Below are 24,085 nucleotides of genomic sequence, written 5' to 3'. Positions count from 1 at the left end.
GGTGGAGTTTTTACTTTGATCACAGGTGAAATCACAAAATATACAGGGTGCCCCATGAGGAATGGTCAGTAGTCACGGATACGACAATCTAGTAAATGTTGGTTCTAAAAGTGTGTATTTTAGGAGCTATGGCCACTTTTTCCATCTTCGCTACTGTGTAACATCTCTTCTACTGATGAAGTGTTACAGATCTTAAGATACTCATTTTGGAGACCATGTTTACTAGACATTTTCACTTCGAATAATTGTTCATCAGAACGCTGACTATTGATCATTCCTCCTGGGTTACCCTGTACAGAGCTTTTCAGTGTTCTCATATGAGGCGCGAGTGAAAAAGAGACTACTTCATTTCATTTGCCCTTTATCGCAACACATTCGGGTTTAATATACAAGAGCATTCTCCTGTTGTAAGAACATTGTCAGTGAATGAATACGTTGAAAGGGCCACTTAAATGTCATTGGTTGCTATATTGGGCAAGAATACATTTTTATGAGGCCTATGCAGGTCACCATATTTTTGTTTTTCCTTGCTCCAGTTTAATGGACAGAGAGATTTCATAAATATTCAGTCTGCTCTGCTCTCTCACGGCTGCCCACTTCTTTCCCCTGAAAAGTTTACTTACCCGGTTCTTTCCCCTTGCAACAAAATTTTGAATATCTCTGGACTTGCTTGGTTTATTTCCCAGTTTTAGCCTCTCAACGGATCCGTATTATCAGTTTGAATTGGGCTGCGCTGGACACAGAAAGGAATCAGACTGGCTTCTTATGAAAATAGTTAAAATCCAACAGGAACTTCCTTCAAACGTATTGATCATTTTTACAACAGAATATAAAGTTAAATAAACTGTGCAGAATTCTTGTTTAAAGTTGGATTTTATTTTGCTCAATAAGAAGGTAGTTTATTAACCTAAGACACAGGGGCTTTTGGCTATTGTATTACTATTCATGCCAGTGATTTTTTAAAATCATTTAGCAATTCATGGAAAGGCAGCCCTGCAAGTAAGAACTGGCTGTGTTGTAGCTATAGAGAGTTGTGAGGAAAGATTTTGGCAGCAATATTCACTCAGAGCTACACTCAATTTTGAAATCAAACTTTTCCACTTGTCTGCAGTAAAGTGTATAAAGTGTTACTTATTCAGACATCTTGGGTCAACAATGGTCATCTTAAAAGTTTCAAATTACTTGCTGTCTATTCATTTGTCAACATTTCTTGATCACATTATTATTATACACACACGAATAAATTTCTGGAAATGTGTCATTTAATTACTTCGTGTGTGTGTGATGTGCATTGTAAATTATACATCTTACAGTTTTACACAAAAAAAATTTATTGTAGACAGAATGAAACACTATAGACATACAGAGAACCATGAAAAAAATATATAAAAAATGTGCTCCAGGCACTATACAGTGAGACACAGTAAATAAATTTCAGGAAAACAGTGCATACTTCCATGAAATAAAGGCACTCTTTCTGTCACGAGAGACCAGTAAGAAGAGAAATAAACATGCTACAGAAATATGAAATTACATTTTGAAATGTCTCTTATTTCTGATTTAAAATTACATTACAGGTTTACACAAAGCTTAGTGAAGATTACTCAATGCATGCCAGTTCCATTCAAGCTACCAACGTAATATAACACTCAGTACACACTTTCCATTATCCCAGTTTTTCCAACTGTCCACGTAATTCACTAGGACATTCCATTTGCAGTCTTGATCTCTGATATCATCTTCATACAGTATTCTCTCACATCCACAGGCCTCAGATTCATCACTACAACCTTCAGTCTTGTCTCATCCTGCAACAAAAGATTTCCTGTCACAAATACAAGAGAAAATCAGGGATAATTTGTGATTTGCATTGTGCAACCCATTACACTAGACTGCTAATTTTCCAATATTTCTGTCACTTATCACCTCTGGCAAGACACCATGTATTTTGTGAAGATGATGCCCCATAAATCATAAGAAACTGAAGGGAAAAATGTTTTATTTGTCAAAAGCAGTTGACAGTTTTTTTTATCCACAACTGGCTTCAATCTTCAGATCATCATCAAGTCATTTATAACAGCTTACATAGCAGTATTAAAACTGTGGCAGCAAATAAATAATTCCTATGTTAATGCCATCAATAGTAAAATTCATTATATACTCAATCGTAAAATGAGCCAACACTGTTGACTTGTCTACAGGTTACAGTCACTTTCCAAATTTTTGCCTGGAGGCAATCTAAACAGACTGTACCCTCGGCAGATGAAATGTGACATTTTTCAAATGATTTGTGAATGTGAAAAGTTTGAGGTCGCACAGACGTTTGGAGTCCACCTTACTCTTGTAGGTGTGCAACTTGGCATCAAAAACCTAACTTTTTTTGAAGCAAAACATGTTTCACAGTTTCCTCCTAATACTGGTTTTGTGGTTATCACTAAAACATTTACAATTTTGACAAGAGTTTTGAGATGAGGTTTCAGGAATGTGTAGCCTACATAATGAACTAAAATTATTTAACACAGAGCTGTGTGTACCAAGAGGAAAGAAATTGAATTTGAAGAGAGTGATTTACAAAAATTTTGCATTTTGTTTAAGAATAGTTGTTACAGCAGTGTGATAAAGTTCTACAGCACCATAATTATAACCTCTGTTATGCAATATCTAACTGAGAAAAAAAGTTTAACGCTTATGTACAGAAATTCACTGAGCCGACTTCTAATAAGCTTGTAACATCAATTGGGGAAGTAAACTCATTTTTTCAAGTCTATTCTCTCATCAAGCCTAAAATAACACTTTTAACAGTGGTGAGCATATGGAGTGTGGCTCTTTTGAAAAGCTTTAAACAACAGTGATGGTGACAAAATTTGTCATTAAGCACATGTCTACATTTATCCTAATGGTTTAATCACTTAGCTGCTGTGATGTTTTGATTTAATTCAACATGTTCATCAAATTTTGCTTTATTCTGGGTGAGCACAAAGGATGATCTCTCAAAAACACGTTTTGAATGTATAATTTGTGAAAGCAAGATGTCAGAAAAAAAGCTCAATTTTCTTGTACCCAGATACAAATTTCAATTTTTTGACGAGTTTTTACTTGCTATTACACATCTATGATTTTTTAAGAACTGATGAAATCCATTACCGCACATAACTGTATAAATATTGTATTGCACGTTTAATTTCCTTCACTTCAGACATATTTTACACAAAGTATTGAAGATGATTGTGATTTTTTATCATATATGCCAAGTACATGTGTTTTTGTTTGTATTTTGGGAAGTTTTAACATTTTCCTCAAGTCTGACTGCATGGAAACATTAAATAGGGGGTTCACTGTATTTACAAAACATGACTAAATGCCACAGCTGAAAGCCCACTGCATTACTTGTTATTTGCCAGAAACTGACATTTACAAAACCACTTAAAACACACTGTATTTCATATCACTTTCTGTTCACTTTAGAGAAATAATTGTCCAATTTTTTTGTATTTCTGATTTTCATTCTATTTCTTTTTCTTGGTGATTGTTCTCATTTTCCGGTGACTCAAAGCATCAGTGTAGTAAAATTGCACCCTGTAACAACAGATGAACACATGTCCACATGCCAGTGAGTGTGACAAGTTCCTTTATCATCTCACCTTTGTTCACTTTCTCTATAGAACATACTTCTTTCACTTAAACAGTCTCACTTAGCTGCTAATATCTTACTTCAAAGACATCACTGTTTAACTACTAACAAATGTTTTCATCAACTACTTCTTCACGAACAGAAATTTGTAATCTAAATGAAAATATTTGTTTAATTATAACAGAATACTTCAAGTGCCATGCTTTCTTTTTTTGAAAATAACCAAACCATGCACAGATGATACACAGTCAGATGATAAGGAACTTAATGTATATCAAATGACACAATCCAAAGCATTGTATGGCATCAGCAAACTCAATTTTTGTCAATGGTGCAGTTTAGTCTATAGCTAAATCCTTGACCACAGTGTTCACTATGTGATAAAAGTTAAAAAAATTTCAATGAAACTGCAATGACACATAACTTACATTGAATGTTTCAAACTTGACACGCAGTTTGAATACAAATGACTTGAAAGTTGCGTTGTTGACAATAGCCTGCACTTGGGCCTTGTCAGAGAATATTTCACCAAACTGCTCTGCCTTCATATCCAGCAAAGCCTCAGCTGTGTCCTGGAAGCAGGTCACCCACTGCTGTCCACTCCAGTCACCAATACAAACCTAGAAATAATTTCCAATCTTTAATACATCCACCCAAGTGGAACAAAAAAGGCAACACTGAAAGAAGAATGTTCTGCACAAAATTAATTATTTCTTATAACTATTAATTTCTTGTCAACCAATGTGCACTGCTATTCTTGCAAGTACAACTATTCCTATACTACAGTTCTCATGTTGAAGTATATCTGCATTCAGCAAGCCATTATCCACAGGGCACTAGCACTTACACTTACCAGCCAGAATATTATGAGCACCCACCTCACAGCTAGTACGTCCACCTTTGGCACAGATAACAACAGTGGAGCGTCATGGCACGGAAGAAATGAAGTGCAAATTCCAGAGGGTGAGACCGGGGAGAGGGGAGGCAGTAATGAGCTCTGACGCCAAATTCGATCACATCCCAGATGTGCTCGATTGCCAAATTGTGGAGGGGCGCAGCAAATCAATGAACTCGTCACTGCGTTCCTCGAACCACTACCACACTCCTGGCCTTGTAACATAATGCATTCTCTTGTTGAAAAAGAGCTCTGCTGTCGGAAAACATGATTGTCATGTAAGGGTGTAAATGGTCTGCAACCAGTGTACAATACTCCTTGGTCATCACGGTGCCTCGCACGAGCTCCACTGGACCCGTTACCGCCAACGTGAATGTTCCCCAGAGCATAATGGAGCCCCCACCATCTTGTCTCCATCCCGCAGACGTGTCAAGAAGCTGTATCCTGGAAGATGACAGAGTTGTGCCTTCCTGTTGGCATGACGACAAAGTTATCGGGACATCCCGTGCAATGCTCTGCCACTGTTCAGTGCCCAGCGCCAATGGTCCTGTGCCCATTTCAGCCATATCTCCTGATGTCGTGGTATTAACATTTGCACATGCACGGGTCGTCAACTGCAGAAACCCATCGTCGTGAGTGTTCGTGCACTGTGTGTTCATACACACTTGTACTGTGCCCAACATTAAAGCCTGATGTTAGTTCCCCTGCAGTTCACCACATTTCCTTTTTTACCCGTCTGCTCAGCCCACTACATCCAACATCTGTAATAAGCAGTGACTGCCCAACCACCTTACGTCTGGACATGGTTTCACCTTGGCTTTGCGATGTGTTTGTGACTCTCACCACAGAACTCCTCAAACACCCAACAAGCCATACAGTTTCCGAAATTCTTGTGCCGGGCCATCACAATCTACCCTCAGTCAAATCCGAGAAATCACGTGCATTGCCCATTCTACACATGGACAGCACGCTCACTGATAATACATGCACCCTGAGTGTGTCTGGCAAGCAGCCATTCCTCACCAGGTGACGGGTTTATATCGGTAGTAGGTCGGTAGTCATAAAGTTCTGTCAGATCAGTGTATATAACCTACTGCAGTCACCTATTTCTGAACATTCTGTCCATGTATTAACACCATATAATTCCGCAAATACAACTTTTGAAACTGGGTGCCCAAAGAACAGACAGCAAATTAACCTTAATCTCTGATCACAAGTATACCTCCATAAAACTAAATAGATATGAGAAAATCACTTACCGACATGAGGAATCTGTACTTAAAGCCAGGGTAGTCTCTGTTGCATTTCTCACACCTGTACATTCCATTATTCATGTCAATAACCTGTGGAAAGAATAGGCTTTTACTAGAACTGTAACCATTTATAGAGGTAGTTATGAACATTACCAAAACTACAAGCAGTGCTTTCAACAGATTCACTGTTTGCAGTTAACACAGAGCATTGTGAGCTATCACCTTGAAATGATTGTTTAAGTAATAATTTACCATTTTGTTGCAACACATAAATGTATGTTACAGCTAATCTGTAATTTTAGATGCCTTACAATTTGTCCCTTATTGCTTTTCTGTCTCTCTTTTAACCATTTACCTCTACTGCATTACTTTTCATAGACCTTATTTGTCATCTCAACTAGCACTCAAGTGTCACTTCAGTTAGTTTCATGCCACAGTGCTCACCTAATACTTTCCAACTGTGTTAAGTGAAAACTGCCACCTGATTTTACATCCAACTGTAAAACTCTAAAAAACTTGCAATAAAATAATGGAACCTTCATTTTTGACTGGTGAGTAGCTACAATAACATGTGAAGTGTACCATTTTAGACTATCGCTTTCTGAGGGGAGGAGGGGGATGAGACTATGACCACTAAAAGCTACGTTAATTCATGCTGAGACAGCAACTGTGCATATAGTTTAAAATAATCTTTGTAAAAAAGCAAAACAGGGTCATTATATTAACTTTTTATCACTTCAGAAAATGTCACTGTAAGAACAAATGACAACATGGGTCATGCCACTGAACAGTCTAAACCACAGAATACGAAATAGAAGCTTCTTCACCGTCACGCAACATGGTTTGCTGTGTACACTAAATAGTGTAGTGCTGGGCTGTTCAAGATGATGATGATGATGATGATGATGATGATGATGATGATGATGATGATGATAGGATTGTGGGGCACTCAACTGCACGGTTATCAGCACCCATACAAATTCCCAACCTTTGCTCAGCCCAATCCCGCCACTTTCATGAATGATGATGAAGACAACACAAACATCCACTCACCTCGAGGCAGGTGAAAATCCATGACCCCGCCGGGAATCGAACCCAGGACCCCACGCTCGGGAAGTGAGAACGCGATCATAAGACCACGAGCTGTGGACCCTGTTCAAGGAGCAGCTATGTGGACAGGAATGCTCACACTCGCTCACCACTTGAGAAGTGAGTGCTCAAAGTGCGAGGGAGAGGCACCTCTTCAGAGGTGTGATCACTGTTAGATTCTGTGTAGCCTCTGACATGAGCCCATCTTCCTACAGCACAGTGAAGAATAGATCTTTTTTGATCAATTGAAGCTAATGTAATGGCCAGCTTGCAAACTTCAATGTGAAGGATCGGACACATCGAGATCAATTTACAGCTGGTTAGTGAAGGACGCCTATATGTTTATGATGCGGGTCTCTTGAAATGCCTAGTGCGCTTCAAAATCACTGAACACACACACAAAAATTCAGTTTATGATGAGGTTATATCTTCCACATGAAAGATCATATACACTATGAAGATGAAGAGCAATAAGCGCAAATGCAAAAATGAAAGCACTGTTAAGCAATGTGACTAAAGTAGGTACTTATGACAGAGCACAGAAAGAAACATCTGAATAATTTTCCTCAATATTTCCACCATAAAAATGTAATGTTATCAGGATGAATCTCAGCAAATGCACCTGCATTTCAGATTGCTAAAGTACTGCGCAGTTTCACTGAAAGAAGTTTACAATTACATGTTTAGTGCCTGCAACTTTGAATATAGCTCCCTAGACATTTTTAAAGTTTCAGGCAGTTAGCCTCTCTAATTCACTCATTTGATGCAGAATTCAAGAAGTAGTCTGTCAATAGCATTTCTGATAAGGTAATATTTCTTGCAAACAAATTATTGCATTTCCATTGGCACTGGATGAGAGCACAGATGATTCTGAGAGCACAGATGTTTCTGACTGCTCAGTTGGCAACTTACACTCTCATATTAGGTAGTAATCTTTCTGTCATAGAAGAGGTAATGTATGATGAAAGATAACAGAAGCAGATATTCTTGTGTGTTCAAGAGAGTGTTGACAATATAAATTTGCTTGAAGATTCCCGCTTCTGTGGCTATAGATGGCACAGTGGCTACCGTTGGCTGAAACATCAGTTTCAGGGACACTTTTACAAGTGATGTTAAGTTCTTTACCCATTCCACATGATATTTTTGCAATACACTGCATTCGTCACCAAGATAATTCATGTGCCAAGAGAGTGGACATAGGAACTGATGAGTGCAGTGAATTGTACAACAAATTTCCTCTGCAGTCATGCTCTCAAGAAATTCCAGTTCGAAAGCCTTTTTGGAAGATCTGGAAAACAGTTATGGTGATGTGCCATATCATATGAAATATCCTGACTGAATCAAAAGAAAGTCCTTGGGAGAATTTGCTGTTCTTGTGGTCTTCACTCCTAAGACTGGTTTGATGCAGCTCTCCATGCTACTCTGTCCTGTGCAAGCTTCTTCATCTCCCAGTACCTACTGCAACCTACATCCTTCTGAATCTGCTTAGTGTATTCATCTCTTGGTCTCCCTCTATGATTTTTACCCTCCACACTGCCCTCCAATACTAAATTGGTGATCCCTTGATGCCTCAGAACATGTCCTACCAACTGATTTCTTCTAGTCGAGTTGTGCCACAAACTTCTCCCCAATCCTATTCAATACCTCCTCATTAGTTATGTGATCTACCCATCTAATCTTCAGCATTCTTCTGTAGCACCACATTTTGAAAGCTTCTATTCTCTTCTTGTCTAAACCAGTTATCGCCCATGTTTCACTTCCATACATGGCTACGCTCCATACAAATACTTTCAGAAACAACTTCCTGACACTTACATCTATACTCGATGTTAACAAATTTCTCTTCTTCAGAAACGCTTTCCTTGCCATTGCCAGTCTACATTTGATATCCTCTCTATTTTGACCATCATCAGTTATTTTGCTCCCCAAATAGCAAAACTACTTTACTACTTTAAGTGTCCCATTTCCTAATCTAATTCCCTCATCATCACCCGACTTAATTCGACTACATTATATTATCCTTGTTTTGGTTTTGTTGATATTCATCTTATATCCTCCTTTCAAGACACTATCCATTCTGTTCAACTGCTCTTCCAAGTCCTTTGCTGTCTCTGACAGTAACAATGTCATCAGCGAACCTCAAAGTTTTTATTTCTTCTCCACGGATTTTAATACCTACTCCGAATTTTTCTTTTGTTTCCTTCACTGCTTGCTCAATATAGAGATTGAATAACATCGGGGAGAGGTTACAACCCTGTCTCACTCCCTTCCCAACCACTGCTTCCCCTTCATGCCCCTCTACTCTGATAACTGCCTTCCGGTTTCTGCACAAATTGTAAATAGCCTTTTGGTCCCTGTATTTTAGCCCTGCCACCTTCAGAATTTGAAAGAGAGTATTCCAGTCAACATTGTCAAAAGCTTTCTCTAAGTCTACAAATGTTAGAAACATAGGTTTGCCTTTCCTTAATATAGCTTCTAAGATAAGTCGTCGGGTCAGTATTGCCTCATGTGTTCCAATATTTCTACGGAATCCAAACTGATCTTCACCGAGGTCGCTTCTACTAGTTTTTCCATTCATCTGTAAAGAATTCGCGTTAGTATTTTGCAGCCATGACTTATTAAACTGATAGTTCGGTAACTTTCACATCTGTCAACACCTGCTTTCTTTAGGATTGGAATTATATTCTTCTTGAAGTCCGAGGGTATTTCGCCTGTCTCCTACACCTCGCTCACCAGATGGCAGAGTTTTGTCAGGACTGGCTCTCCCAAGGCCGTCAGTAGTTCTAATGGAATGTTGTCTACTCCCGGGGCCTTGTTTCGACTCAGGTCTTTCAGTGCTCTGTCAAACTCTTCACGCAGTATCGTATCTCCCATTTGATCTTCATCTACATCCTCTTCCATTTCCATAATATTATCCTCAAGTACATTGCCCTTGTATAGGCCCTCTATATACTCCCTCCACCTTTCTGCTTTCCCTTCTTTGCTTAGAACTGGGTTTCCATCTGAGCCTTAGAACTGGGTTTCCATCTGAGCTCTAGATATTCATACAAGTGGTTCTCTGTTCTCCAAACAGTCTCTTTATTTTTCTGTAGGCAGTATCTATCTTACGCCTTGTGTGATAAGCCTCTACATCCTTACATTTGTCCTCTAGCCATCCCTGCTTAGCCATTTTGCACTTCCTGTCGATCTTGTTTTTGAGACGTTTATATTCCTTTTTGCCTGCTTGATTTACTGCATTTTTATATTTTCTCCTTTCATCAATTAAATTCAGTATTTCTTCTGTTACCCAAGGATTTCTATTAGCCCTCGTCTTTTTACCTACTAGCTCCTATGCTGCCTTCACTACTTCATCTCTCAAAGCTACCCATTCTTCTTCTACTGTATTTCTTTCCCCCATTCGTGTCAATTGTTCTCTTATGCTCTCCCTGTAACTCTGTACAACCTCTGGTTCTTTCAGTTTATCCAGGTCCCATCTCCTTAAATTCCCACCTTTTTGCAGTTTCTTCAGTTTTAATCTACAGTTCATAACCAAGAGTCCACATCTGCCCCTGGAAATGTCTTACAATTTAAAACCTGGTTCCTAAATCTCTGTCTTACCATTATGTAATCTGTCTGAAACCTGTCAGTATCTCCAGGCTTCTTCCATGTATACAACCTTCTTTTATGATTCTTGAACCAAGTGTTAGCTATGATTAAGTTATACTCTGTGCAAAATTCTATCAGGCGGCTTTCTCTTTCATTTCTTAGCCCCAATCCATATTCACCTACTACGTTTCCTTCTCTCCCTTTTCCTACTACCGAATTCCAGTCACCCATGACTTAACTTTTCGTCTCCCTTTACTATCTGAATAATTTCTATTATTTCATCATACATTTCTTCAATTACTTCGTCATCTGCAGAGATAGTTGGCATATAAACTTGTACTACTGTACTAGGCGTGGGCTTCGTGTCTATCTTGGCCACAATAATGCGTTCAATATGCTGTTTGTAGTAGCTTACCCGCACTCCTATTTTTTTTATTCATTATTAAACCGATTCCTGTATTACCCCTATTGGATTCTGTATTTATAACCCTGTATTCACCTGACCAAAAGTCTTGTTCCTGCTGCCACTGAACTTCACTAATTCCCACTATATCTAACTTTAACCTATCCATTTCCATCTTAGAGTGAAACAAATATTTTTATGGACATAACTGGTTTACCTGCTGTAGAACTGAAAAATGAATGGTTTACAGGAGATGTGGCCTTCCTCTGTGACATTACACACATTAGGAATATTCGGAATTTAGTAATGCAAGATAAAAACATGTTAATTTCAAAGATGTATGACTGAATTCAGGGATTAAAGATGAAAAATGCTTTGTGGAGTAACAGCTAGGAAATGGGAACACTATTCATTTCCCCAAGCTGCCTTCCTTAACAATAGGGGCAGAGCAGTATTAGAAACAGTACATAATACATTCCTGACGTCCTCCACAAATTTGAGACTCATTTCCAGGGGTTGGAAAGTCAACTGTCTGTTCACTTAATGCTGACAATGCTGAAACTGAGCAACAGTTAGAACTTCTGAGACTTTAGCGTGTCAGGCAGTTGGATGACAAGATTATTCACAACAAAATTAACTCTCTCTTTCATAGGATTTTTTTCAACATAAATTTCCAGTACTTTACAACTCTCTAACTCTGATTATTTCTATGCCTGGCTCTACATATTTGTGTATGCAACTATTTTTTCCCGATGACGAGAACAGAACCCCCCCCCCCCCCCTTCCCCCACAGAATCTCACTGCTAAAACATCAACTTAAAAGCTCCTCTTCAAATTAGCAGCCCTCAGAAAGTGGTAACAGACCACTGATGGTTTAGTGAAAAAGCAAGGAAGTAATATCTGTTGACATCTTGTGTTTTACTGCTTAACATTTGAATAAAATGGCCACAAAATACAATTTTGCCAATTTGATTTTCATCCTAAATGGTTCTCATCATGAAGATGTACCATTCTTCAGATGTACCATATTTCGTACTTAGCTGCCCCACATCCTGTGCTTCATTAATAGATTTGCCACAAAATACTTTCATAAGTCAATGTGAAGTGATAAGCTCTGTAGATCATGAGATTAGCTACCACAGAGGTAGACACTTTCCTGAGGACCTTTTCTCTTCTGAAGCTACCTTGCTCCAATTCCTCACTCACCTCCAGTACCACTTCTTCCCCCCACCTCCAGTCACTGGCAGCCGCACTGCCATTCACTGCTGTGGTGTGAACCTGTCAGCTCACATGAGCTGACAGGTGAACAGGTCTAGTCTACTGTACACAGAATGCTGTGCTCCACTTATTGCTCACCAAGCTTGTGCCAGGCAGTCAGCAGAATGTTCACATTATCATCATTTACAGATTTAGTCTCTAGTGTTACAGAAGTCAACTAGACCTCTTAAATTGAGATGCTGGCACTAATTGGTAACATTAGGATCTCAGAGGTTGAAAATACCGTTACAGTTGTAAAGTTCTTTTATTATCACACGACCAGTTTTGTCTCTTATATGCCCATCTTCAGGTGTTGTAACTTGGTGCTGTGACACCGAGCTCTGCGCTCCTAGGTAGCACACCACACCTCGCACATTTCCACCGCGGTGCTCGGGGCTCACAGCACCAAGTTACGACACCTGAAGATGGGCGTATAAGATCCCGAAACCGGTCGTGTGATAATAGAAGAACTTAATAACTGTAGCGGTATTTTCAACCTCTGGTATAATGCTCAGTTGAGGATGTTCCTCCAACAGGATTGTTTCTATTATGATCTAATGAATTAAACCGGTTGTAACACTATAAATATGTATCAATACAGTTGTGGTAGTTCTCAATCATTAAAATTAGTAATCCTGGATTTCCCATTGTTCGGAAAGAATGGTTACACTGTGCAACAATGTCAAATGTAAATCAAATGAAAATAGCTAATGCCTACCAATTCTAACGTGCTGATCACAAATATCACAAAGACAATTCAAAAGTAGCTCTAGTTTTAATTTTACACTGTTTTATTACAGTGAGATAATTACATATGGATTTTTATGTCAAGTTTAAAATCAAAGATTATAACGGTTTGTCAACGTCATAACTAGTAACAATGGGTTACATTATTGTCCCTGGTCTTACTTGTGTGCAATATTTTGGATATAAATATTTTGATACCAATTTTAGTGATCTTCTTGTCTCCCTCCTCTTCAACTTCATTGACTTTATTAATGTATGTAATAATATTTGCACGTTTGTTTCAAGATTAACTACCAGTTGTTCAACTTGACTGCTATTTAAGTAAACAAAAAATGCCACGAGTTTGTGTTAACAGTGCTGACAATTGCTAGGTGTGTGGAGAAGTGACATTTCCTTGACAAAACAGCAAATAACTCCATTGATTAATAAAGCTTAGAGTTGTTATTTTGGTTGCAAAATAAGTGATCAGGATAAACCCTGGGCTCCGCATGTGTTCTGCAACACTTGTGTCAGAAACATCAGGAATTGGATGCATGGGGGAAGTGCCCGTGATCTGCCGTGAGCTGACGAACCATGTCAGTGACTGCTACTTTTGTATGGTTCCTCCTATCAAGAACGGAATATTTAAGAAGAAGATGAAGAAGAAGAAGAAGAAGAAGAAGTGGACAGTGACCCATGCTAACATTCCATCTGCCATACGTCCAGTTCTACATGGGGAAGGATTGCCAATACCTGAACCACTGACAGAGTACAAGATTACTTCTGATGGGGATTTTGAACGTCCTGAACCATGTACATCGCAAGATCCAGAGTTTCTTCCAAATATATCATCAACTGATGATCCACAAAAATTGCCCTCAAAATGAGTTAAGTGATCTCATTAAAGATTTGGAGCTCTCTAACGCAAAGGCTGAAATTTTAGCATCAAAATTGCAGCAGCGCAATTTTCTGGAAAGCAATGTAAATGTTTCACTCTACAATAGAAGAGAGCAACACTTCATTCCTTTTTTTAACATGCAAGATAGTCTTGTGGCATGTGTAGACATAAATGGTCTAGTGAAGGCGCTCTCAGAATTAATTACAACCCTGATGAATGGAGACACTTTATTGATTCGTAAAAGTTGAGCTTAAAAGCAGTGCTTTTACATATTGGTAATGAGCTTCCTTGTGTTCCAGTTTGGCATAGTGTACATATGAAAGAGTCATACCAAAACATGAAAATTTTACTAGAAGCCATCAAGTATAATAACTCTCAACGGCAGATTTGTGGTGACTTGAAAGTGGTTGCACTGCTATTAGATATGCAGTTAGGGTATACTAAATATTGCTGCTTTCTCTGTGAATAGGATAGCCGAGTTCGTGCATCTCATTACAGTAAACATGAATGGCCCACCAGAAAATCTCTTCAACCAGGTGTAAATAACAATAAGAGTGAACCTCTAGTAGACCCTAAAAAGATTCTGCTCCCTCTCTTGCAGATCAAGTTGGGTCTCATGAAAAACTTTGTTAAGCGAATAAAAAAAAGATGGTGATGCGTGTAAGTACTTAAGGCAAAAATTCCCTTATTTAAGGGAGGCATCTTTGTAGGTCTACAGATTCGAGAGTTTTTCGGAGACCATACTTTTGATTGAAACATACAAGGTGATGAGAGGCATGCATAGGAATGTTTTAAGACAGTCTGTTGACAGTTTTTAGGGAACAAACAAGCAATAAATTACAAGGAAACTGTAAGTAAATTGTTGTCAGCTTACGAAAAACTTGGTTGCAACATGTCATTGAAAATGCATTTCTTACATAGTCATCCTGACTTTTTCCCCAAAGATTGTGGTGCAGTGAGAACATAGGGAGCAATTTCATCAAGATATTGCCACATTTAAGAAGAGGTATGCCAGAAAGTAAAGCCCTCCAATTTTAGCAGATTACTGCTGGACTGTCATAAGGGATGTTCCTGAGTTTGTGTGTAAATGTCAAGCCAAGCGAAAATGGCCAACTTCTGAATTTGTCTCTGAACAAAATATGTAATTGTATATACTGTACATATGGACATTTAACATTCGTAATCCTTTACATACATTTGCGACCAGTTAATTTATATATTTTCTTCTGTGCTTTATATAGTTCTCTTACAAAGTATTTTCATTCATGTAATATTATCTTCATTTTTACATAATATTTTACTTATGTATTTCCAGAATGGCACTGAAATTTATCAATGCATAACACATAACATCATTGAAGTAATTATTCACTTAAAATTTGTTATGCTGAGTCTTGGAACATGAAAGCGTATTTCGTTAGCAAGTTATTTAAACAAAAATGTAGATTACTTTTTTAAAAAGCTAGAGCTAAATATATATGAAGATGATTTTGTATCATTTTATACTGAGATTTTGTATCATTTTATACTGAAACAAACATGATGTGGTTGTTGTTGTTGTTGTTGTGGTCTTCAGTCCTGAGACTGGTTTGATGCAGCTCTCCATGCTACTCTATCCTGTGCAAGCTTTTTCATCTCCCAGTACCTACTGCAACCTACATCCTTCTGAATCTGCTCAGTGTATTCATCTCTTGGTCTCCCTCTACGATTTTTACCCTCCACGCTGCCCTCCAATACTAAATTGGTGATCCCTTGATGCCTCAGAACATGTCCTACCAAACAAACATAACTATCTCAAAATCATGCAATTTACACACTTTCACTTCAAATTTGTCATTCAATGTTATAGTCAATATTATATTAAATTAGGTACCTCTAGAAATGAACACACAGTTATTCCCAAGATATCAACCTACTCTATTTCTTTGGGCTGCTAAAAAAAGAGGAAGAAAAAAAAATATGAAGAAGAAGGAGAAGAAGAAGAAGAAGAGAAAGAAAGAAAAGAGGTAGAGACATTATTCAAACCATTTTCTGACCAACAAAGAAAATTATGGAGATGCTGTGTTCACTGAACGTCAGTCTTTGTTTCAAGTGTTCCTGGAATTTATAAAATTCCTTAAGATTGCGGTAGCGATTACACTGCTCAGCCTACACGTGCAATTTCAGAATACTGCACAGAGTACAAATGTCACATTTTATATCACAATTTCAACAAGTCTACTGGCATTCTGTCATCAAAGAATCCACTGAGATTGGAACCTGCAACCAGTACAGCAGCTATACCCTTAACGGAGTACAGATGCTCCACGCAAAAAGGCCAGAGGGACATTGCTATATTCTTGAGCACACATATGGAAATTCTGTATCCTTGTGACACCATCTTAACAAAATTCAGCCAACTAAATGAAGTCCACACAGTCAACAGATAATTCCTGACAATGACAACAAAGTAAATTATAAGAAGTTCAGGTTACATACATATCTGTTGTGCCAAGAAATTGGTGGAACATTTATCCAAAGACTATATAAATATTTGTACCATTCTAAAGTCACTTGCAGCACACAGTTGCACAATCACAGGACTCACAATTTAGCAACATGCAACATCCATTGTAATGGCAAAGTGATCTGTGAACGAGTTAAATGTGTCAATAAATACATCAGTTAAATCATACAATGAGAGGTATGTTAATGTTATCCACTATAAACAATACATAAAGAGGGGTCACAACGGAATGGAATATAAGAATTTTCTGAGGTGAGCAGCTGTACTTGACAAATTTAGCATTTCTTTGCATCAACCATAGATTTTCCAGTGTTATCATTACAAACATTTGATGAAGCATTAATAGTTACACCAAATAACTCTGAGGCAGCTTCACAAATTACTACACGTCAAAATGAGTTAATCAGCACAGTAATGCATAACTCACCTTCTTGTTGCAGTTCTCACCAGCACAGGACATGTACATACAGTTCTCACTGCGAATTGTTGTTATGGTGGCCTTTGTCTGGCAGTAGTCTGCTTTCTCTCCGCTGCCCATCTGCTTATCCCGGATCTCCAGCAGAGTTGCCCAAGGTGTCAGACCTCCAGCTGTTAAGTTAGAAGAACACTAGTAAACAATGAGGGAAGTGACTAACAAAGGCTGAAAACACACATCCAGTAATGAAAAAAATTACAATGCATTTACAAGGCTTTTGTCTTCAATTTTGTTATGGCAGTGTGCAAGTAAAAACGACGCTGCCTCACGCGTTCTGCGCAGAGAGAGAGAGAGAGAGAGAGAGAGAGAGAGAGAGAGAGAACTCATCACTGTCACCAATACACACACTGTGTATGTTCGTGCAACATACACCAGTCATTGCTTATCCCAGCTACAAGGTGCCACTGTTTATTTCTGACTACCCAGGCTAGCTGATGGGGGTCCTTAGCTTCCCATCGTGACCAACCCCAGTTTCCTGTGAAATGCCAGACAATTAGTATGTGTTTGTACGTTAAACTCTTAGTGGTCCGGTTCCATCTGCAACTTTTAAAAATGGTAACAATCAAATTTTGCTTTAAACTTGGAAAACCTGCTAGCAAAACGCAACAACTGAACAGCCATTTGCTAATTAATGTCTGTCAAAATGACAAGTGTTCGGTGGGACAAAATGTTATCGGAAGACCAGCATTACGCCGACAAACTCACTCCGAATGCCCTCCAGCGTCGAAATGTGAAAGCGGTGTTTCTTGTATGTGAACTTTTGAACACGGGACATAAAATGAGTGTTCATCTGACACCTCAAGCTGGGTGTACCCAAAGCCACTATCCAAAAGACTGTAACCAACAATTGCAAAGGAAGAAATTGTACGCACTGGTACCGAACATTTCGACAGATGAAAAACAACAAACTGAGTGTTCATTTGTGAAGAACTTCTTTAACTGTTTGGAAATGATGCTACTTTTTTTTGGCGGAGTTATAATGGGAGATGATTCTTGGGTTTGGAATGACTAATGGAGTTGCTAGTGGCACAAGTTGCAGTCACCACACAGCAAGAAGGCCTACATGAGCAGATTCAAAGTGAAGGCAATGCTCACATTTTTTATGCTAATGGTATTGTCCACCATAAGTTTGTATCTGCCCGACATACTGTTAGCGCTGCTTTTGATGTGCTCAAAAGCCTGAGTGGAGGATGGGTGTGGGGTAGAGAGGGAAGGGGTGAGGGTGGGGTGGGGAGGGGGCAAGCTCCAAGCTGCCAGAGATGGTGGATGTGTGCGAGTGATGTGCACTTGCTCGAGTGTGTGTGTTTTCGTTTCTGAAGAAGGCTTCAGCTGATAGTTTAATGTGTACCAATCTTTTCATTGTGCCTGCCTGCGACTCAGCCTATTATCTATATGCTGAGTAGCAATTGATCCTTTTCCTAATTTGTTGATATTACAACTTAAGAGTTTCCATTGTCTGAAATTCATGTAAAGCATGATTCTGTCTTATTGCATTTCACATCCAATTACCTACTATGGACGCTGACAATTTCATACACTTATAAATTTTTATTGCAACAGCAAACGATAAGTTTTCATCAATAACACTTCTGCAAAGGATAGATATGATCTTTTTTTTTTTAAAGTCTCCCCCCCCCCCTTCTGTAAAGAATGTCCTTAATTAGCCTACTTGCAATAAGTCATTCTCAATTATTAGTAATTTAAAACATTTCTCATAGAAAACAGCAGTTTGTCAAAAAATACTTTAAAAAGGCACAAAACAGTCTTGACTACAAACACACATTCATTTTATGGTAACTGGTTTTGTTCAGTTTTTGACCATCTTCAGACTGTCATACGATGACGGTATGAGGGTCTGAGGATGGTCAAAAACTGATCGAAACTGGTTGCCACAAAATAAACGTTTCTGCAGTCAAGACTTAATTTCTCAATTATCAATGAGATCAACCTATCACAATTCTATCTCTAAAGTTCTTCAGAGGGCAGTTTCTCTCTCTCTCTCTCTCTCTCTCTCTCTCTCAATCACATACCAACAAATAACTCAAGAATGGCATTCTTTCTGTTAAAGGGAGCAAGTAGTTACTCACAGCCTGCCGCTCCCAGCTGTTTGGCTGAAATGTTTACGTGTTCCTGGCTGTGGCCGACACTGTCATACCAGCCACGCAGCCTGTGTGCCTCTGGTATGTCTGGGTTGACTTGCAGGGTGCTCGACATCAGAACTGATGCCGATCGCCCACCACCAAAGTCTGACTGTTTGACACCCTTCACTGCCAGCACAGCACCAGGTGTCTCAGAGAACTCTTCGGCCTGCTCGCCCCACAATGTCAGTGCCATCTGTGGGACAAAGTTTAGCCTGTCAGCAGTAAGAAGAATCTAACAGCACTGCAAATTGTGATGTGGCCTCTACTGAGACATTCTGCATCAACTGCCTAACAAGAAAACTATTTTCTTTGATCTTTCTAGAATTTTGACATCAACTCCCTACAGTGCTGTAACACAAAGTGTGTAACACTACGAGCTATTGTCTAACTGAAGTGCCTGTAAGTGAGTGCGAGGCATTCTAGTATTCTAATCCTGAGGTAGTTATGTTCAATTCTTGCTAGAAGTAATTTACTTGAATTCTACACTGACCTTCACAAACCGCACTACTAAACCCATGATAATGCAAGTACTCATAACAAATTAAAATTTGATAAATTCAAAATAAATAAAAAATATAAAATAAAACACCATTTTGTATCTTAGAGACTGTCCTCATTTGTAAACATAATGCCAAAAAGGATATATACATGATACCAGGTGTCCCTCTTAAGAGTAGTCTGGCACTCCTCTATTGTTTCAGCAGTTATCTCCAATATCTGTTTTTGCCACATGTAGCAGGTGTCAGCTCTAACAAATACTGCTCATCATGTCTTTCATGCAATGGGTAGCATCAAGCGAAAGTGTCGATTTGTTTCACATTATAAACAAAATTATTTTTAAAGTGAATTTTACATGCCTGTTCGATAGTGTGGGCCCAAATTAGTATACCATATTTACTCAACTCTAAGCCCCACTTTTTCCGGTTTTTTGTAATCCAAAAAACAATCCGCGACTCAGAATCGAGTGCAACGTAAGCGGAAGTTCTGAAAAATGTTGGTAGGTGCCGCCACAACTAACTTCTGTCGTCGAATATATGTAGCGCTACTCAGGCATGCTTTGCAGGCACAAAGATAAATACTGGCGCCAAAACCTCTGCATCAGTAAATAAATTTAAAAAAAAAAGGTGGAAGATGAGTATTTTTCTCTGCCCCGAGTTTCGACCAATGCATTTTCATACATTATCCAACGAAGTAAGGAGGAGGAGGAGATTAGCGTTTAACGTCCCGTCGACAACGAGCCGTGCCCTTTCAAAGGAACCATCCCGGCATTTGCCTGAAGCGATTTAGGGAAATCACGGAAAACCTAAATCCGGATGGCCGGAGACGGGATTGAACCGTTGTCCTCCCGAATGCGAGTTCAGTGTGCTAACCACTGCGCCACCTCGCTCGGTTATCCAACGAAGTAAATACAAATTCCATATTGTTCATCTTCAAATGTAACGGCATTTCAATGTACTACGAAAATCCGACTGGCAAGACTGTTTGGAATGTTTGTCAATATGGCCAACTCTACATTCTGAATTATTTCCTACCTGTGAGAAGAGATGGTTGCTAATAGGAACTTTTATGAACTGAATCACATGCAGTATTCTCTTCACCACAAGAATAATACAAATATAAATATTTTGCCAAGTATTGTTTCGTGTTTGCAGGTATCTCATTTAAATCCTGTCTGCCTAATAAACTACGAAACCAGAGTGAAACAACAGCAAACACAGAAGAACATAGATATCATGTCATGTTTATATTCGTATTATTCTTATGCCTAATAGTGATACAGACAGAAATGAAGCACAGCAATTGACTAGATTTTTAAATCTAAGATGACTAATTTCTGTGCAGAATGTTATGTACTAAAGAGGCGTCTGCAAAGATTTTCAAACGGAGAAAACTTTTCGCTAAACTCTTGTTCAAAACTTCTATCATATGCAGTATATTATTTGGTTCTTGTTGATCATTATCAAAGAAAGCAGCAGTGTAAGTAACAACAAATAGCAGTCTCTTGTCATTGTTTCGCTAATGAGACGATTCCTCTTTTTTTAAAAAAAAAAAAGCGGCGGTAGCGTACACAAAAGCAAGCCATGCCGCGAGCGGCAACAGGCCGTAAACAGTCATTATCAGAATGCGACAAACAGTGCATGACACAGCACAGTAATACATTTTCAGCTTAGAGTAACGTAAACACCTTTAACAAAGAGAACAGCGCTTATCAGATCAAAGAAAAATAAACAATCAATTCAAACCAGACGAAGCAGATGAAAAAGGAAGGGTACCCGTATAAATACGGACGGAGCACCTGACGCACAGCAATGGCTATCTGGTAAAGTTTAACTGCTAAGCTTACGACTCGAAGCAAACTACTGTAGCTGTATCGTCATTCATTCGACCTAAATTGTGTCTCATATTACAATGGACCAACTTTGTTTAGATTTGGAGGTGCAGCCTAAAACTTTTCTCTCCCCTTGAAGTTTGAGTCTCAAATTTCAGGTGCGGCTTATATTCGGGAATTTTTTTTTCCCTTGATTTCGAGTCTCATTTTTTAGGTGCGGCTTAGATTCGAATAAATACGGTAGTGTGATATTCATGTTATCAATACTTATTGGCAGGGATGCTGAAAACATGAAAAATAACCAGCACTCTAGAGGAGACAGCACACCCTTGGCCCTTGCTGACTGCTACCTCCACATAGCAGCACTACTCATTTGCTGCTGGAGTACTGGTTATTCCTTGTGTTTTACTGTCCCTGTTAATATGTATAAATAAAATGAATATCACACTGAACTAATTTGCTACAGCTCTACTGAATGGCCACATAAAATTCAACCTTTTTTTTTTTTTAATGGGAAACAAACCTACACCTACCAAAACTAGTCAGTGCATGAAGGACTTTACAAGCAGTATTTGTTTGGTTTGACTCCATCTACACATAGCAAAGACAAAGTTGCAACTGTATCAAACACCTGATGACTCTTAGGCAGGACACCATGCATGCACGTACGTACGTGTGTGTGTGTGTGTGTGTGTGTGTGTGTGTGTAAACTGTTTCATTTAACAGTAAAACATTTTGAATTCTTGTCCCAAGCTTCATTACACAATCAGTCAGTAAAAATAAAATAATATACTTTTATTAAAATAAGTAGAATTACATATTTCTAAACATTTCAATTTGATAATACGGAGTTCAAATAAAAGTTATGAAGAATGCTGCTTACAGTGGGAATCAAACATGGTATTCTACAATTGAAAGAGGAAAAACATTACTCAGTTACAAGCACTTTTGTCAGAAATTTGTTCAAAACCTTTTATATGCCACAGCACTCAAGAGTTTTCCAAAAAGTAGCAGACACACACCCTGCAATATATGACATGTTATAACAGACAACAAACTGGATGATGATGATGATGATGATGATGATTATACACTAGATGTGGATTAAAATAACTTTTGAATTTCTTCTCAACAGCGAGTAGTTTGCCTTCCGTAATGTTCGCATATGCATTGAGAATGCGCTGATGCATGTTGTCGGGCGTTGTCAGTGGATCATGATAGCAAGTATCCTTCAAATTTTCCCACAGAAAGAAATCCGGGGACATCAGATCCGGTGAACGTGCGGGCCACGGTACGGTGCTTTGACGACCAATCCACCTGTCGTGAAATATACTATTCAATACCGCTTCAACCGCATGCGAGCTATGTGCCAGACATCCATCATGTTGGAAGTACATCGCCATTCTGTCATGCAGTGAAACATCTTGTAGTAACATCGGTAGAACATTACCTAGGAAATCAGCATACAATGCACCATTCAGATTGCCATCAATAAAATGGGGGCCAATTATCCTTCATCCCATAATGCCGCACCATACATTAACCCGCCAAAGTCGCTGATGTTCCACTTGTCGCAGCCATTGTGGATTTTCCGTTGCCCAATAGTGCATATAATGCCGGTTTATGTTACCGCTGTTGGTGAATGACGCTTCGTCGCTAAATAGAACGCGTGCAAAAAAATCTGTCATCGTCCCATAATTTCTCTTGTGCCCAGTGGCAGAACTGTACACAACGTTCAAAGTCATTACCATGCAATTCCTGGTGCACAGAAATATGGTACAGGTGCAATCGATGTTAATGTAGAATTCTCAACACCGAAGTTTTCTAGATTCCCGATTCTCGCGCAATTAGTCTGCTACTGATGTGCGGATTAGCCACGACAGCAGCTAAAACACCTACTTGGGCATCATCATTTGTTGCAGGTCGTGGTTGACATTTCACATGTGGCTGAACACTTCCTGTTTCCTTAAATAACGTAACTATCTGGCGAACGATCCGGACACTTGGATGATGTCATCCAGGATACCGAGCAGCATACATAGCACACGCCCATTGGGCATTTTGATCACAATAACCATACATCAACACGATATCTACCTTTCCCGCATTGGTAAACAGTCCATTTTAACACGGGTAATGTATCACGAAGCAAATACTGTCCGCACTGGCAGAATGTTACGTGATACCACGTACTTATACGTTTGTAACTATTGCAGCGCCATCTATCACAAAGCGAAAAAAGTGGTCCAACTTAAAACATTCATGTTTCTTTACGTACTACACAAACATGTAATAAAAAATGGGGTTCCTATTTTAAAAACGCAGTTGATATCCGTTTGACTTATGGCAGTGCCATCTAGCGGGCCAACCATAGTGCCATCTGGTTTCCCCCTTCAAGCTAGACGAGTTTCGTTTTTTGTAGTTTTTTCATTTGATGCTTATTTCGTTAGATATTTGGCCCGGTCACTATCAATGGACCACCCTGTTTGGTGCAGAGCATCCAAAATCTACACTTTAGAAGAGGCAGGGTTCCTTCCAGCTTACATCAAAGTTAATTCCTTCTGCATCTTAGATCTTGTGCGTGTTTTCGAAACATGGTTGATGATCGTCATTGGAAAGAAATAATAGTACTTCTGTAAATTTAAATTTTTAGGATGTGCTGAGCTACAATTACCTAACAGAATGTTTTAATCCACTGCCATTTTTGCATCTAGAACATTCAATTGTTTTTCAAATGCTTCTGACATCACCCCTGAGTGTTGCAGTTTGTGAGCAATGTTGGCACATTTTTAAAACAACTTTGATTCCCTGATCACAAAGGCCTTCAATTTATCGGCGCCATCACCAATGATGTATAACATTACCATAATGTGTACTTTATTGTGTTTCCTCTGTGG

The 24,085-nt window shown here is 38.9% G+C and overlaps 1 protein-coding gene across 1 annotated transcript in view; it reads right to left on the bottom strand.

The window, feature by feature from the left end:
• Positions 1-1,313: 1,313 nt before the first annotated feature.
• Positions 1,314-24,085, bottom strand: part of LOC126425104 (replication protein A 70 kDa DNA-binding subunit-like) — a 90,498-nt gene continuing 67,726 nt past the window's right edge. Inside the window, exons 9-13 of the mRNA XM_050088028.1 lie at positions 18,806-19,052; positions 16,671-16,831; positions 5,786-5,869; positions 4,060-4,251; positions 1,314-1,808 (exon numbers count right to left, since the gene is read on the bottom strand). Coding sequence (XP_049943985.1) covers positions 1,701-1,808; positions 4,060-4,251; positions 5,786-5,869; positions 16,671-16,831; positions 18,806-19,052 — 792 coding nt within the window. The 3' untranslated portion in view covers positions 1,314-1,700. The remainder of the gene's footprint in view (positions 1,809-4,059; positions 4,252-5,785; positions 5,870-16,670; positions 16,832-18,805; positions 19,053-24,085) is intronic.

The sequence above is a fragment of the Schistocerca serialis genome, chromosome 10 (assembly GCF_023864345.2).
Source record: "Schistocerca serialis cubense isolate TAMUIC-IGC-003099 chromosome 10, iqSchSeri2.2, whole genome shotgun sequence".
Taxonomy (NCBI): Eukaryota; Metazoa; Arthropoda; class Insecta; order Orthoptera; family Acrididae; genus Schistocerca; species Schistocerca serialis.
The sequence above is the reverse complement of the archived record's forward strand: the minus strand, read 5'-3'. Positions and strand labels throughout refer to the sequence as shown.